A 15,440-nucleotide genomic window follows, 5' to 3' on the forward strand; every position below is an offset into this window, starting at 1 on the left:
TCGTTGTTATTATGGGGATTGACATATCTTGCTGATTATTGTTTATTGTTGATGGGTGTAAATGTGGGAGAAAATGTGAAAAGAAGAGAATAAAAAAATAAAAAGAATCCATATGGGCTTTTGCCCAAAAAATAGTTTTGTGCACCTCTGATAAAGCATTTTGGGGTAATTTTGTAAGATTTTCTCTAACTAGTATCTTTTATCTTGTGTATGTAAAGGTTTTTTTAAAAACATTTTAATAAACATTTCAATTCCTTGAATTTTAAAAAGTTATCACTGGAGTCCTATGCTTTTGTGTTCAGTAGCTTTCCCTCCTTGTTTCTACAATGCAAAAAAAAAGATTAGATTACAATCGGACAGGACAGATTTCAATCTGTGATCTGGTTTGTTCAGCATTAACATCAGCTGCCGTCATTGCTGATGTCACCTGCTGCACCATGGATCATTGTTGTCGCATAAAGGTTAAGGGTCAGATTACCTTTACAGCTGACAAAGGAGCGGGAAAATGAGGCAGAAGCGTTGAAAACATTCAAATTATTCCACCTATTTGCAAGCATTGGCATTTCACATCACCTCACAGATGGACAACTAAACATGTTAGGTGTATAAAGGGGTGTAAATGCTACGGTCTATGGTGTAAGGCCCAGAATCGTGCATCTCATTTTTTACGCAAAAATAAGCATTCTGCAATTTCATTCTATTACTTGTGCCTGCTATCCTTCATTTTTTTTGTCATATTCAAGTATTAGTACTGCCTTCTGAATGGGCAAATTATAGGCTGCCATGCTTAGGTGGGGGAGGGGGGGGGGGTGTTTCCATCTGAACATGTGTATCTTGAATTTATAGGGAAGAAGGGAAAGAGGCCATAGCAGCTAGGAAATTCGGAACTCTGGAATCCCAGAGGCCCCAACAAATTTAATGGCAGACCCTCATATGAGTTTTTTTTCTCCACTTCCTGCTGCCAGTCAGGTGGAAAGGTTGGTCAGCTGTTGGGTGGGATGTTCTGCACTGAAAGGCTGCAACCATGGAGCAAAGACGAAAGGAACGAGACACACATCAGTGGATGGAGGTTAGGAGAGGGGGATTTAAGAAATTGTGGGTTAGAGGGGAAGATCTGAAGGTGCGGGGGGGGGAGGGGGGAGGCAGTGGGGAATTGAAGAGATTACAGGTCCGACGAGAAGATCGTAGGAAGGGTGGGTGACTTTGGATTGGGGGTGGGAGGTTGCTCAACAGCCTCACTAGTGTATCTAAATAACTGACTCACTTCTGGAGGCCAGGTTATTTACCCACCCCTAACCCAACACCGAAAAAAAGGGAGATTGGTGAATTCAAGGCAGGTTGGGACTTAAATTCAGAGTTCTGAAATTTTAATCTCCTCCCTCATGATGTTTCATTTCATAAATTTGTGAAACAGTGAACAGGAGGAAACTGTGTTGCTTTGCTATATTGTGATATATAGATAACTGTTTCTAAAACTGTTGTATAATATATAGCTGAAAAAAGTGATCCAACATTGCCGCAAATTAGTGGCAATGTCCTCCATCATTTTGATCAGTTACAATGGGCGGGATTCTCCGATCCCCCGCCGGGTCGGAGAATCGTCGGGGGCTTGCGTGAATCCCGCCCCCATCATGTCCCGAATTCTCCCCCACCAGCGATTCGGCAGGGGCGGGAATCGCGCCGCGCCAGTCGGCGGGCCCACCTCCGGCGATTCTCCGGCCTGCAATGGGCCGAAGTCCCGCCGCTGTCAACCCTCTCCCGCCGGCGTGGATCTAACCACCTACCTTACTGGCGGGTGCAGGCAGCGCGGGCGCGCTCCGGGGTCTTGCGATCTGGCCCCGGGGGGTGCCCCCACTGAGGCCTAGCCCGCGATCAGGGCCCACCGATCCGCGGGCGGGCCTGTGCCGTGGGGGCACTCTTTTTCTTCTGCCATCGCCATGGTCTTCACAATGGCAGAGTCGGAAGAGACCCCCTCCCCTGCGCATGCGCGGGGATGACATCAGCAGCCGCTGACGCTCCCGCACATGCGCGGACCCGCGCACCAGCCGGTGGAGTGCCAACCACTCCGACGCGGGCCTAGCCCCTCAAGGTGATGGTTTGGCCGCTAAAGGTGCGGAGACCTCCGCACCTTTGGGGCGGACCGACGCCGGAGTGGTTCCCGCCACTCCATCACGCCGGGACCCACCGCCCCACCGGGTAGGGGAGAATCCCGCCCATGATAGGTGTTTACTCTGACTGACTGTAAACAACATTTTTAGAGTTGTACGGGAATACATGTTACTTTTTATTAAAATTTTCAACATTTTAACAACAATATACAACCCCCCCACCCCAAATTACACCTGGATAGTGACCAAGTCCCCAAAATGTAAACAAACAAACCCCATCTCTGGTGGAACCCCACATTCGCCTCTCGGTGCAAAGTCCATCTTCTCCAAACACAGGAACTCCATTAGATTCCCCAGTCACGCCGAGGAACAGGGGGAGAAGCTGACTTCCACCCCAACAGAATACGCCTGCGGGCAATCAATGAGCTGAAGCCTAAAACGATTGTCCCCACTCCTGTCCACAAGTCTAGCAGGTCTGACACCCCGAATTTGGCCTCCAGAGGACTCGGTTTCAAGTCCACATGCAGAACATCAGTCATGGTGAAAAATGAGCCCCAAAATTTCTCCAACTTCAGGCAGGACCAGAACAATATGGGCATGATTGGCAGTGCCGCTCTCAGACCACTCGCAACTATCCTTCACCCCCTTAAACTTTCGAGTCATCCTTGCCTTTAAGTGCATCCAATGTACTATTTTTAACTGAATCAACCCCAACCTCGCACACGAGTTGAGGCATTGACCCTTTGCAGCACTTTGCACCATAATCTTTCTTCCAGCCCCTTCTCCAACTCTTCCTCCCACTTGGCCTTAAACCCTTCCATGGACTCCTTGTCCTCAGCCATGATCCTACTGTAGATCTCTAAATCCACCCCACTCTCCAGCCCCCTGACCAACAGCACCTCCTCCAACAATGAGGAGGATGGCGCCACAGAATGTTTGGCAAGTTTCTTGCCTGTTGGTCAGGAGGCTGGATATATCTGCATATACCTGAAGCCCTCCTCACACTGTAGCCCATACTTCACCCCCAACTCCTCCAAACTTGCGAACTGCCCTTCCAGAAACAGATCCTTCATCTCTTCTATCCTTTCTCCTCCCATCCCCGGAACCTTGCATCCATCCTGCCTGGCCCGAAACCATGATTCCCTCTTATCGGCACCACCCTCGAGCCTGCCCTCCACTTGAAGTTCTGCTGGAATTGCCTCCAAATCTTCAGCGTGGCTATCACTACAGGATTACTGGAAAATTTCCCCGGGGTGAATGGTAACGGCGCTGTTGCCATAAATTTGTTTATGCTCCTCTTGTCATTTGTAAGCCACGGGGAACTACCACTAGCAGAAAGGAATACCTACTAGCAATACACATCAAATGCAAGACTTGATGAATTCCTGGGAGGTTCTAGTGGACGACCCAGAAGCCTCCCAAAAATTGAGTCTGTAACAATCCTATTGAACTTTGATGAAAGTATTATTTCAGCATTCTCTTTTAAAAATTTATTTATTTATTTATTTTTTTTTTTTTTTTTAAAGAGTACCCAATTCATTTTTCCAATTAAAGGGCAATTTAGTGTGGTCAATTCACCTACCCTGCGCATCTTTGGATTGTGGGGGCGAAACCCACGCAAACACGGGGAGAATGTGCAAACTCCACACAGTGCAAACTCCACACAGTGACCCAGAGCCGGGATCGAACCTGGGACCTCAGCGCCGTGAGACTGCAGTGCTACCACTGCGCCACCGTGCTGCCCCTTATTTCAGCATTCTCAAACTTATTTGCTTTCATATTGGAAAATTAGGGAAACCACATGAGATGCATCAAATTGTCCTGAGCTAAACTATCTAATTTTATCAGCAACACTACTTTCCCATTCTTTTTCATCAAAACTGACACACTTCAAAAGAACTCATGCAAACTGCTGGCAAAAAAGAAAAGGGCATTTATTATTATTCAATAATTAAGTATGAAAACTTGTACGGAAATATCTAAAAAGGACATACTAAGTTATTCATTTTTGCTTAGTTTCACATAACAAGTCTTTTGTGGCCAAAACGAAATCATCTTTAAAATAAACTAGATTAAGCTGATCTATGCTTCTATTTCAAATAGAGCAATATAAATCCTGAAGTTTTGATTTACACTTTTTTTGATGAACATTGCCACAAAATGCAACAATTCAGAGTAACCTTATGTTTCCCATTAATTAAAAAAAATTCCTGAAAAAATGCTCAAAATGTTTAATTCTACAATGAATTACTTTGATGTGCAGTCACTGCTATTAGACTACCCTCACGATACATGACAATAGAAAGTAGTAGCTTTGAATATTTTTTTCTATTGTTCACACAAACTGAATGGGTTTTGAGCGAGTTAAATCCTCATGGTTTGGAAAATAAAGTATGTCACTTAATCAAGTGGATGATTATTTTGGAATGTTTATCCTGTTCGAATAGACAGGATGACATTCCTTTTCCTCGTATATCTCTTTTTACATAAAACATTTAAGTAATATTTAAACTTCAAACTTACCTCATGCCTAAATGCTTTGGCTTGTTCTTCGCAACCTGGCAAACTCAGTATAAATTCAGATACCTACGGATAATACCAGAGACACATTAATTTCACAATAAAAAGCAACCAGATATTACTGAAATTTAACAATAAAGGCACAAACATTCAAATACCTACACAAGGGTACTTAATATTTAGCAATCTGACTATTATTAGCTAGACATCTCAATTGAGCAGAGAGGTATGCAGCTTCATAACTGTAGGGTTTTGCCAGAAAAACATGAACAAGGAGCTTTAACAAAGAGTCTTCCAGATTCAAAATGTTAGCTCTCTTCTCTCTCCACAGATGCTGGCAGACGTACTGAGATTGTCCAGTATTTTCTGTTTTTGTTTGTGAACAAAGAGAGATGGGGGAACTAAATGTTGACACTGATTGGAGGTACACAATAAATGCAAGAGATTAGAGGAAGAAATGTCAGGAAAGTCCAATAAATTGAGTTTGTGACAAACCTGCTGAACTCTGGGAAAGCATCTGTGTTAAAAATTAATGAGCACTGAGGGCAAATGTATTCTAACTGATGGCAGCTAATTCTAACTCATGGCTATAGTTAGGTACCTCGTAACTTAATAAGAATGAAGGGAGGTTCATGTTAAGAAACCCCTAGGATAGCCCCGAGGATAAAGAATAGTAATTATTTAAATAATGCCAAAACACATACAACGAAAGTCAAAACATTAATGCACTTTTCATGACTGGATCTGAGTAACCTAATCCTTATCTTGCAATAATGTTTTAAAGCTCTGCACAATAAAAAGGAATGTAATTGGGATATCCAGTTTTCCCCCAAAGTAATTAAAAATTATACATGCTTGACATGTGCCTGTTGAAGGTACAGTCAACAAAATCTTGCAACAAAGTACATCACCCAGATGAGTCATTATATAAATGAGGGAAAAAAAGTCACATTTTGCTGTTGCAGAATATGCTGTATACTGGATTTGATCCATGCACATTTAGGTTTATACAATTTTTGTGTGATGCATTTCACTGCTATTGCAACTAGTTTTCTTTGAACATTCTCATCCTTGCTGAAAGTGCTCTCTAATAAGAATGCAGCAACAACATCTGGACATCTGGGACCTGAGTGAATGGGAAAAATAACTGTGTATCTCCATAACTGATCACATTGCAGGATTGTGTCATGATCTGTAAAGACTAGGTTAGTGTGGGTGAATTCAATATCAAATCGGGTGCAGAGAAATCAATGCGGAGAAGGAAAGACAGATTGGATTAACAGAGAGAAAAGGAGGGACAGGAAGGAAAATTTAAAGCAAAATGGCTGGGATTTTCGAGCCGCGCCCCCAGCCAACATTTTCTGGTCCATTGACTTTTGGTTGCGCTCAGAATTTCCCGTTCTTGCACAAGATGAGTCCCGCTCAAAAATCCAATGTGAGAAACTACATTTCAAAAATCTTCCACTGTAATCAAAAGTTATGACAATGAATGAGACTCGACAGGTCTCTCAGGCCATCAAGGCAGATGGGGAAAGGGCAGGAAAGCCGACGATCAGACATGATTGTGTTGAGTGGGGGAAGCAGGCTCAAGGGGCCATATGCCCTACTCTGATTACTTTTGTTCTTGAGTACACTTGTGCAAGTTTATTTTCAACGTCAGAGAAGTTGATTAGCAGTAATGAAACCATTATATCATTAAAAAAGTCCTCAACTTGAAATGACGACTTAAATTTCTATGGTGGATTTTGTTCAATGTGAATATCTTGAGTACACTTATGATACAATTAACATAATTTTTTAACTAGAAGTGTAGAGAAAGAAATGTTAGTTATGATTAATTTCATGATTTGACTTACTCCTTGATAATTTGGCAAGAAAAGTTTAACTCATTCATTCACTAGCTTATATTGTATCATATAAAAAGGAGTTGATAATTTTAATATCATTTTGACTATCTGATGCAAGCAAGTCAAATTCTCATACCAAGCCTTGATTTTAATCTAGGTTGGGTGTGTGGATGCTGAAATTGGTGGAAATCTGTCCACCCTGCCTCTCCCCACTCTGATCTTAACTCATGTTACTGTTCCCCCACGGACTCGTGCCTGAAGACATCAGGGATGACAAGAGTTGATGGTGAGGAATGGGATATTGTAAGGCTGCAGGTTCACAACTTATGGGCCAGGTTTAGAGAACCCCAAAGTGTATCATGGAGTTCACCTGACCCACAACTTTTAATAGATTGTGGTATGGGGAGCACACGGCCCACTCTACAGGTGTGGTACAGCAGAAATGGAAAAGTATTTTTTTAAAGCAAAACAATGTTTATTCTATGAACTCAAGTTAACCTTTTCAAAACATAGTGAACATCTTAGCAACCATTAATTCAAATACAACCCCCAAAGAATACAACACTAGCAATCCTTTAAGCTTTCCTTTTAACATCCATTAGACTTAAAACACCTTTTACCAGAAGCACATTAGTTTTACATTCACTACTGAGAACATTTATAATTCTGAATTCACCAAATGATCAAGAGATAGTCTTTTCATGGCAGACAGATCAACAGTGCACATGCTCTGTCTGGCTTCAGCTCCAACACTGAAAAACCTAAAACACACCCTGCAGCAAACAGCCTAAAACAAAAGTAAAACGCTGACAGACAGCCCAGCTCTACCCACTCTCTGACATCACTGCAGTCGTAAACACCCATTTCTTAAAGGTACTCTCACTACAGATATTTATATACACACCCATTTATAAACACCCATTTCTTAAAGGTACTCTCACTACAGATATTTATATACACATCCATTTATAAACACCCATTTCTTAAAGGTACTCTCACATGAAACTAGGCACCTAAAGAATTGTTCCTGGAAAATTGTGTGACAGATAATCTAGAATGACCACGGAGGTGAGCCGGGAAGACACAAAGTCTAATGTGGTACAGTCAGGTGCACTCCTACTCTTTTTAAAAGATCGCGGCCTAGTTTCGGGAGCCGTTCAGAGGAGGAGGAGGAGCAGTCTCTGTCAGGGAGAGAACCTGAGAACATCTAAGGCACTCAGAAGGTAAGTAAGTGATTGTTACTCATTTTTACTTTTATACCTTTTTCAAATTGTGTGTGTCGGGGGGAAACTGAAGTGACATCACAGAAAAGCTGTGACCGAAGTGGCTGGTTGGGAATCTACACTAAATTAAAAAAATTAAGCATTGGTAACTAATTAAACATAATTACTTAATTATAATTTAGAGGGGTATCTAAGCCAGAGATCGGAGAGTACTATATTTAGCTTTCGCATTTATATTAGAAATCTAGTACTAGGAAACAGATAGTTAACAGTAACTTTGAAAAAATTAAAAAATATATAAAAAGTTTTTAAAAAAAAAAACTTTTAATTTTAATTAATTGACGCAATGTCAGTTAGAGGGGTGCAGTGCTCTGACTGTGAGATGTGGCAGGTCCGGGAGGCTTCCAGCGTCCCGGATGGCTTCATCTGCAGAAAGTGCACCCAACTGGAGCTCCTCACAGACCGCATAGTTCGGTTGGAGCAGCAATTGGATGCACTTAGGAGCATGCAGGTGGCGGAAAGCGTCATAGATCGCAGTTATATAAATGTGGTCACACCCAAGGTGCAGGCAGAGAAATGGGTGACCACCAGAAAGGGCAGGCAGTCAGTGCAGGAATACCCTGTGGTTGTCCCCCTCTCGAACAGGTATACCCCTTTGGATACTGTCAGGGGGGATAGCCTATCAGGGGAAAACAGCAGCAGCCAGAGCAGTGGCACCACGGCTGGCTCTGATGTTCAGAAGGGAGGGTCAAAGCGCAGAAGAGCGATAGTAATAGGGGACTCTATAGTCAGGGGCACAGATAGGCGCTTCTGTGGACGTGAAAGAGACTCCAGGATGGTATGTTGCCTCCCTGGTGCCAGGGTCCAGGATGTCTCCGAACGGGTAGAGGGCATCCTGAAGGGGGAGGGCAAACAGGCAGCGGTCATTGTACATATTGGTACTAACGACATAGGCAGGAAGGGGCATGAGGTCCTGCAGCATGAGTTCAGGGAGCTAGGCAGAAAGTTAAAAGACAGGACCTCTAGGGTTGTAATCTCGGGATTACTCCCTGTGCCACGTGCCAGTGAGGCTAGAAATAGGAAGATAGAGCAGCTAAACACGTGGCTAAACAGCTGGTGTAGGAGGGAGGGTTTCCATTATCTGGACCACTGGGAGCTCTTCCGGGGCAGGTGTGACCTATATAAGGACGGGTTGCATCTAAACCGGAGAGGCATAAATATCCTGGCCGCGAGGTTTGCTAGTGTCACACGGGAGGGTTTAAACTAGTATGGCAGGGGGGTGGGCACGGGAGCAATAGGTCAGAAGGTGAGAGCATTGAGGGAGAACTAGGGAATAGGGACAGTGGGGCTCTGAGGCAGAGCAGACAGGGAGAAGTTGCTGAACACAGCGGGTCTGGTGGCCTGAAGTGCATATGTTTTAATGCAAGAAGTATTACGGGTAAGGCAGATGAACTTAGAGCTTGGATTAGTACTTGGAACTATGATGTTGTTGCCATTACAGAGACCTGGTTGAGGGAAGGGCAGGATTGGCAGCTAAACGTTCCAGGATTTAGATGGTTCAGGCGGGATAGAGGGGGATGTAAAAGGGGAGGCGGCGTTGCGCTACTGGTTAGGGAGAATATCACAGCTGTACTGCGGGAGGACATCTCAGAGGGCAGTGAGGCTATATGGGTAGAGATCAGCAATAAGAAGAGTGCAGTCACAATGTTGGGGGTTTACTACAGGCCTCCCAACAGCCAGCGGGAGATAGAGGAGCAGATAGGTAGACAGATTTTGGAAAAGAGTAAAAATAACAGGGTTGTGGTGATGGGAGACTTCAACTTCCCCAATATTGACTGGGACTCACTATGCCAGGGGCTTAGACGGGGCGGAGTTTGTAAGGAGCATCCAGGAGGGCTTCTTAAAACAATATGTAGACAGTCCAACTAGGGAAGGGGCGGTACTGGACCTGGTATTGGGGATATGAGCCCGGCCAGGTGGTAGATGTTTCAGTACGGGAGCATTTCGGTAACAGTGACCACAATTCAGTAAGTTTTAAAGTACTGGTGGACAAGGATAAGAGTGGTCCTAGGATGAATGTGCTAAATTGGGGGAAGGCTAATTATAACAATATTAGGCGGGAACTGAAGAACATAGATTGGGGGCGGATGTTTGAGGGCAAATCAACATCTGACATGTGGGAGGCTTTCAAGTGTCAGTTGAAAGGAATTCAGGACCGGCATGTTCCTGTGAGGAAGAAGGATAAATACGGCAATTTTCGGGAACCTTGGATAACGAGAGATATTGTAGGCCTCGTCAAAAAGAAAAAGGAGGCATTTGTCAGGGCTAAAAGGCTGGGAAAAGACGAAGCCTGTGTGGAATATAAGGAAAGTAGGAAGGAACTTAAGCAAGGAGTCAGGAGGGCTAGAAGGGGTCACGAAAAGTCATTGGCAAATAGGGTTCAGGAAAATCCCAAGGCTTTTTACACGTACATAAAAAGCAAGAGGGTAGCCAGGGAAAGGGTTGGCCCACTGAAGGATAGGCAAGGGAATCTATGTGTAGAGCCAGAGGAAATGGGCGAGGTACTAAATGAATACTTTGCATCAGTATTCACCAAAGAGAAGAAATTGATGGATGTTGAGTCTGGAGAAGGGTGTGTACATAGCCTGGGTCACATTGAGATCCAAAATGACGAGGTGTTGGGTGTCTTAAAAAATATTAAGGTAGATAAGTCCCCAGGGCCTGATGGGATCTGCCCCAGAATACTGAAGGAGGCTGGAGAGGAAATTGCTGAGGCCTTGACAGAAATCTTTGGATCCTCACCGTCTTCAGGGGATGTCCCGGAGGACTGTAGAATAGCCAATGTTGTTCCTCTGTTTAAGAAGGGTAGCAAGGATAATCCAGGGAACTACAGGCCGGTGAGCCTTACTTCAGTGGTAGGGAAATTACTGGAGAGAATTCTTCGAGACAGGATCTACTCCCATTTGGAAGCAAATGGACGTATTAGTGAGAGGCAGCATGGTTTTGTGAAGGGGCGGTCGTGTCTCACTAACTTGAAAGAGTTTTTCGAGGAGGTCACTAAGATGATTGATGCAGGTAGGGCAGTGGATGTTGTCTATATGGACTTCAGTAAGGCCTTTGACAAGGTCCCTCATGGTAGACTAGTACAAAAGGTGAAGTCACATGGGATCAGGGGTGAGCGGGCAAGGTGGATACAGAACTGGCTAGGCCATAGAAGGCAGAGAGTAGCAATGGAAGGATGCTTTTCTAATTGGAGGGCTGTGACCAGTGGTGTTCCACAGGGATCAGTGCTGGGACCTTTGCTCTTTGTAGTATATATAAATGATTTGGAGGAAAATGTAACTGGTCTGATTAGTAAGTTTGCAGACGACACAAAGGTTGGTGGAATTGCGGATAGCAATGAGGACTGTCAGAGGATACAGCAGGATTTAGATTGTTTGGAGACTTGGGCGGAGAGATGGCAGATGGAGTTTAATCCGGACAAATGTGAGGTAATGCATTTTGGAAGGTCTAATGCAGGTAGGGAATATACAGTGAACGGTAGAACCCTCAAGAGTATTGAAAGTCAAAGAGATCTAGGAGTACAGGTCCACAGGTCACGGAAAGGGGCAACACAGGTGGAGAAGGTAGTCAAGAAGGCATACGGCATGCTTGCCTTCATTGGCCGGGGCATGGAGTATAAGAATTGGCAAGTCATGTTGCAGCTGTATAGAACCTTAGTTAGGCCACACTTGGAGTATAGTGTTCAATTCTGGTCGCCACACTACCAGAAGGATGTGGAGGCTTTAGAGAGGGTGCAGAAGAGATTTACCAGAATGTTGCCTGGTATGGAGGGCATTAGCTATGAGGAGCGGTTGAATAAACTTGGTTTGTTCTCACTGGAACGAAGGAGTTTGAGGGGCGACCTGATAGAGGTCTACAAAATTATGAGGGGCAAAGACAGAGTGGATAGTCAGTGGCTTTTCCCCGGGGTAGAGGGGTCAATTACTAGGGCGCATAGGTTTAAGGTGAGAGGGGCAAGGTTTAGAGTAGATGTACGAGGCAAGTTTTTTTACACAGAGGGTAGTGGGTGCCTGGAACTCGCTACCGGAGGAGGTGGTGGAAGCAGGGACGATAGTGACATTTAAGGGGCATCTTGACAAATATATGAATAGGATGGGAATAGAGGGATATGGACCCAGGAAGTGTAGAAGATTGTAGTTTAGTCGGGCAGCATGGTCGGCACGGGCTGGAGGGCCGAAGGGCCTGTTCCTGTGCTGTACATTTCTTTGTTCTTTCTGGTCCACAAGAAACTTTAAAAAGAATGATACTTACTTTGTTTTTTTCCTGGCCAAGATCCTTCCTGCCAACATCTTTTACAGAGAAGGCTGTGAGATGATTCAGACATGTGATTTTACCACAATGACATCAGACTGGCTTTGCCTCAAATTAGACCCCCTGCTTCTCTAAGCTGTGTAGCTGTTCCAAATCCAGAAAATTGTCATATAAAACACAAGTGTCATGAGTGGCTCAAGTATTTCCCAAACCTAACTTTAATACCCCACCAGGTAGCCTGGGTCGCACTTGGGGCTTGAGTATTTTCCAAAATGTTTTGCAATATTTGACCAGTATTTATTCTTACGTTGGTACAATGGAAGAAGTTAACTGGTCAGTAACTAGAAGGTTATTCTCCTTATGACAAAATAAACAGATTGCAAAGTTAAGGGCCGGGATTCCCCAAGCCCGTGCCGGGTCGGAGAATCGGCGGTGACACCGGAAATTCCCATCACGCCGGTGGGATGCGATTCACTGGCCACTGGAGAATCGGCGGCAGTCGTGCGCGCGCGCGCCGATTCTCCGCAGTTGACCGGCCGAGCTCCCGCCGATTTCTGCCGGCGTGGTTCCAACTTGGTACCAACCGGTGGGAGCTCAGACCCGCCGCCGCGGTGGCCATCCTGGTGGGGGGCAAGGGGATCAGACTCGGGGGGGGGGGCACGCCCGCAATTAGGGGCTACCAATCAGCGGGCGCACGTGATCTGGAGGGGGCTTACCTCCTTCTGTGCGGGCCCACTGTGTCGCTACGCCATGTTGCATGGCGCCGGCGTGGAAACAGCCACCAAGCGCATGCACTGGCGCGGAAATGGCCACCACGTGCCGGTGTTGCAGGGCCGCGTATCCCGGAGCAGCGCGCAGCACTCCAGTGCCGTGCTGGCCCCCTGTGGCCCACTGAATTGCTGGGCCAAGAGGCCCGTTGACGCCAGCGTGAAACACTCCGGTGTTTATGCCGGCGTCAACACTTGGCTGGGATTTTGGAGAATCCCGGCCAAGGTATGGCAGGCAGCTTGGCTGAGTGAAACGTGCTTCCTGTGATATGTGGGAAATCATGGATGCACCATGTGTCCCAGAGAAACATATCTGCAATCTCAAATCTCCCTCTGGGGATGTTAGTCTTGGTCCTGCTGAGGTGAAATTTGTCCCATCTCGTCAGGCCCCACCTGCCACAGAACTAGTCCTTATGCCTCAGAAATCAGATGCCCTCTCACCTATGTAATTTTTCTAGCCATATTTTTTCTTTTAAATTCAGAGTGCCCTATTCATTTTTTCCAATTAAGGGGCAATTTAGCGTGGCCAATCCACCTAGCCGGCACATCTTTGGGTTGTGGGGGCGAAACCCACGCAAACACGAGGAGAATGTGCAAACCCCACATGGACAGTGACCCAGAGCCGGGATCAAACCTGGGACCTCGGCGCCATGAGGCAACAGGGCTAACCCACTGCACCACCATACTGCCCTATTTTCCTAGCCTGGGGCGTCATTCTCCGACCCCCCAGCGGGTTGGAGAATGGCCGTTGGCCGCCGTGAACCCCGCCCCCGCCGGTTGCCGAAGTCTCCGGTACTGGATATTGGGCGGGGGCGGGAATCGGGCCGCGCCGGTTGGCGAGACCCCCCGCTCGATTCTCCGGCCTGGATGGGCCGAAGTCCCACCGAGAAATTGCCTGTCCTGCCGGCGTAAATTAAAGTAGCTATTTACCGGCGGGACAAGGCGGCGTGGGCGGGCTCCGGGGTTCTGGGGGGGGGCGCGGGGCGATCTGACCCCAGGGGGTGCCACCACGGTGGCCTGGCCCGCGATTGGGGCCCACCGATCCGCGGGCAGGCCTGTGCTGTGGGGGCACTCTTTCCCTTCAGCCTCCGCAACGGTCTCCACCATGGCGGAGGCGGAAGAGACTCTCCCCACTGCGCATGCGCGGGAAACTGTCAGCGGCCGCTGACGCTCCCGCGCATGCGCCGCCCCGAATGTCATTTCCGCGCCAGCTGGCGGGGCAACAAACGCCGTTTCCGCCAGCTGGCGGGGCGGAAATCCCTCCGGCGTCGGCCTAGCCCCTCAATGTCGGGGCTCGGCGCGATGCCTGTCTGATTGGCGCCGGTTTGGGCGCCAGCCGGCGGACATCGCGCCGTTGGGGGAGAATTTCGCCCCATATGTTCAATCACTCAAACCTCCTATTCCTCACACACAGTCACTAGCATGTGGCACTGGGACTAATCTTGAGATTACAGCTTTTGAGGTCCTGCTTTTTCCATTTATTTTCTGACTCCCTAAAATCAGCTTTCATGACTTTGTCCCTCTTTCTGCCTGTGTCATTGGTACAAATATGGAACATAAGCTCTGGCTGTTAACCCTGCCCCACATCCGCTCTGTAACAACATTGACCATGGCACCAGAGAGGCAACACACCATCCTGGAGTCATGTCTGCAGTTGCAGAAATGCTTAGTCTGTTCCCCTAACTAATGAACCCCCTATCACTATTGGCTTTCCGCTCTTTATTCTCCCCTCCTGTGCACCAGAGTCATCCATGGTGCCATGGATTTAGCTCTTGCTACAATCCTCTGAGGAACCATCATCCTCACTTGTATCCAAAGTGGGAAACTGGTGGAAAACTGGTTCGCAATCAAAATCGACTTGGGAATCATGCACTACCTGGCCACCCATTCCCTCTCTGTCTGCATGCTCCTAATCTGCAGTTCGTCGGCCTCTCTAACAATGGTGCCTACATAGATCTGTGCCTCACAAATGCACCACAGTGACTCCAGCCACCACTCGAGTTCTGAAACCTGGAGCTCAAGCTTTTGCAGCCTGTTTTGAGGGTTTAAAACTAAGTTGGCAGAGGGGTGGGGACCTGATAAATAACTCAAATTGTAAGGAAGCAAAACTGGTAACAGAAAGTAGAAATGTAGCAAGGCAGATAAAGCAAAGGCAAGTATCAAATAGGATCAGATGACAAAGTTTAAGGGCATTGTATCTGAATGCACACAACAGTCGCAATAATAGATGATTTGAAGGCACAAATAGAAGTTAATGGGTAAGCTTTAATTGCCATTCCACAGCTGTGTTTACAGCGTGACCAGACTGGGATCTGAATATTTAGAGATATTCATCATTTAGGAAGGATAGGCTGAGGGGATATAGTTCATATTGAAGCTGGGTCCCAAATCTGGACAAATCTGAAGGTACGAGGGGCAAGTTGGCGATGGTGGTTCAGAAAACACATTAACAGATTTGACGGTAGACAGGCAGTGGCTAATATATAAAGAAGTATTGTATGGTTAACGACAAATATATATTCCTCTAAGACACAAAAACCCAACAAAGGTTAAAAAATTATTAAAGATGGTATTAAATCAAAGGAAGTGGATTATAAGGTTGCGGGGAAAATTGATAAGCTTGAGGATTGGGAGCAATTCAGAATCCAACAAAGGATAACC

The 15,440-nt window shown here is 46.2% G+C and overlaps 1 protein-coding gene across 4 annotated transcripts in view; it reads right to left on the reverse strand.

The window, feature by feature from the left end:
* The window catches only part of l3mbtl3 (L3MBTL histone methyl-lysine binding protein 3), a 230,920-nt gene that overhangs the window by 16,499 nt on the left and 198,981 nt on the right, over positions 1–15,440 (reverse strand). For all 4 annotated transcript variants that reach the window (XM_072499212.1, XM_072499215.1, XM_072499214.1 and 1 more), the window contains one exon: positions 4,632–4,694. In XM_072499212.1, coding sequence (XP_072355313.1) covers positions 4,632–4,694 — 63 coding nt within the window. The remainder of the gene's footprint in view (positions 1–4,631; positions 4,695–15,440) is intronic.

Source organism: Scyliorhinus torazame, chromosome 4 (genome assembly GCF_047496885.1).
Source record: "Scyliorhinus torazame isolate Kashiwa2021f chromosome 4, sScyTor2.1, whole genome shotgun sequence".
Taxonomy (NCBI): domain Eukaryota; kingdom Metazoa; phylum Chordata; class Chondrichthyes; order Carcharhiniformes; family Scyliorhinidae; genus Scyliorhinus; species Scyliorhinus torazame.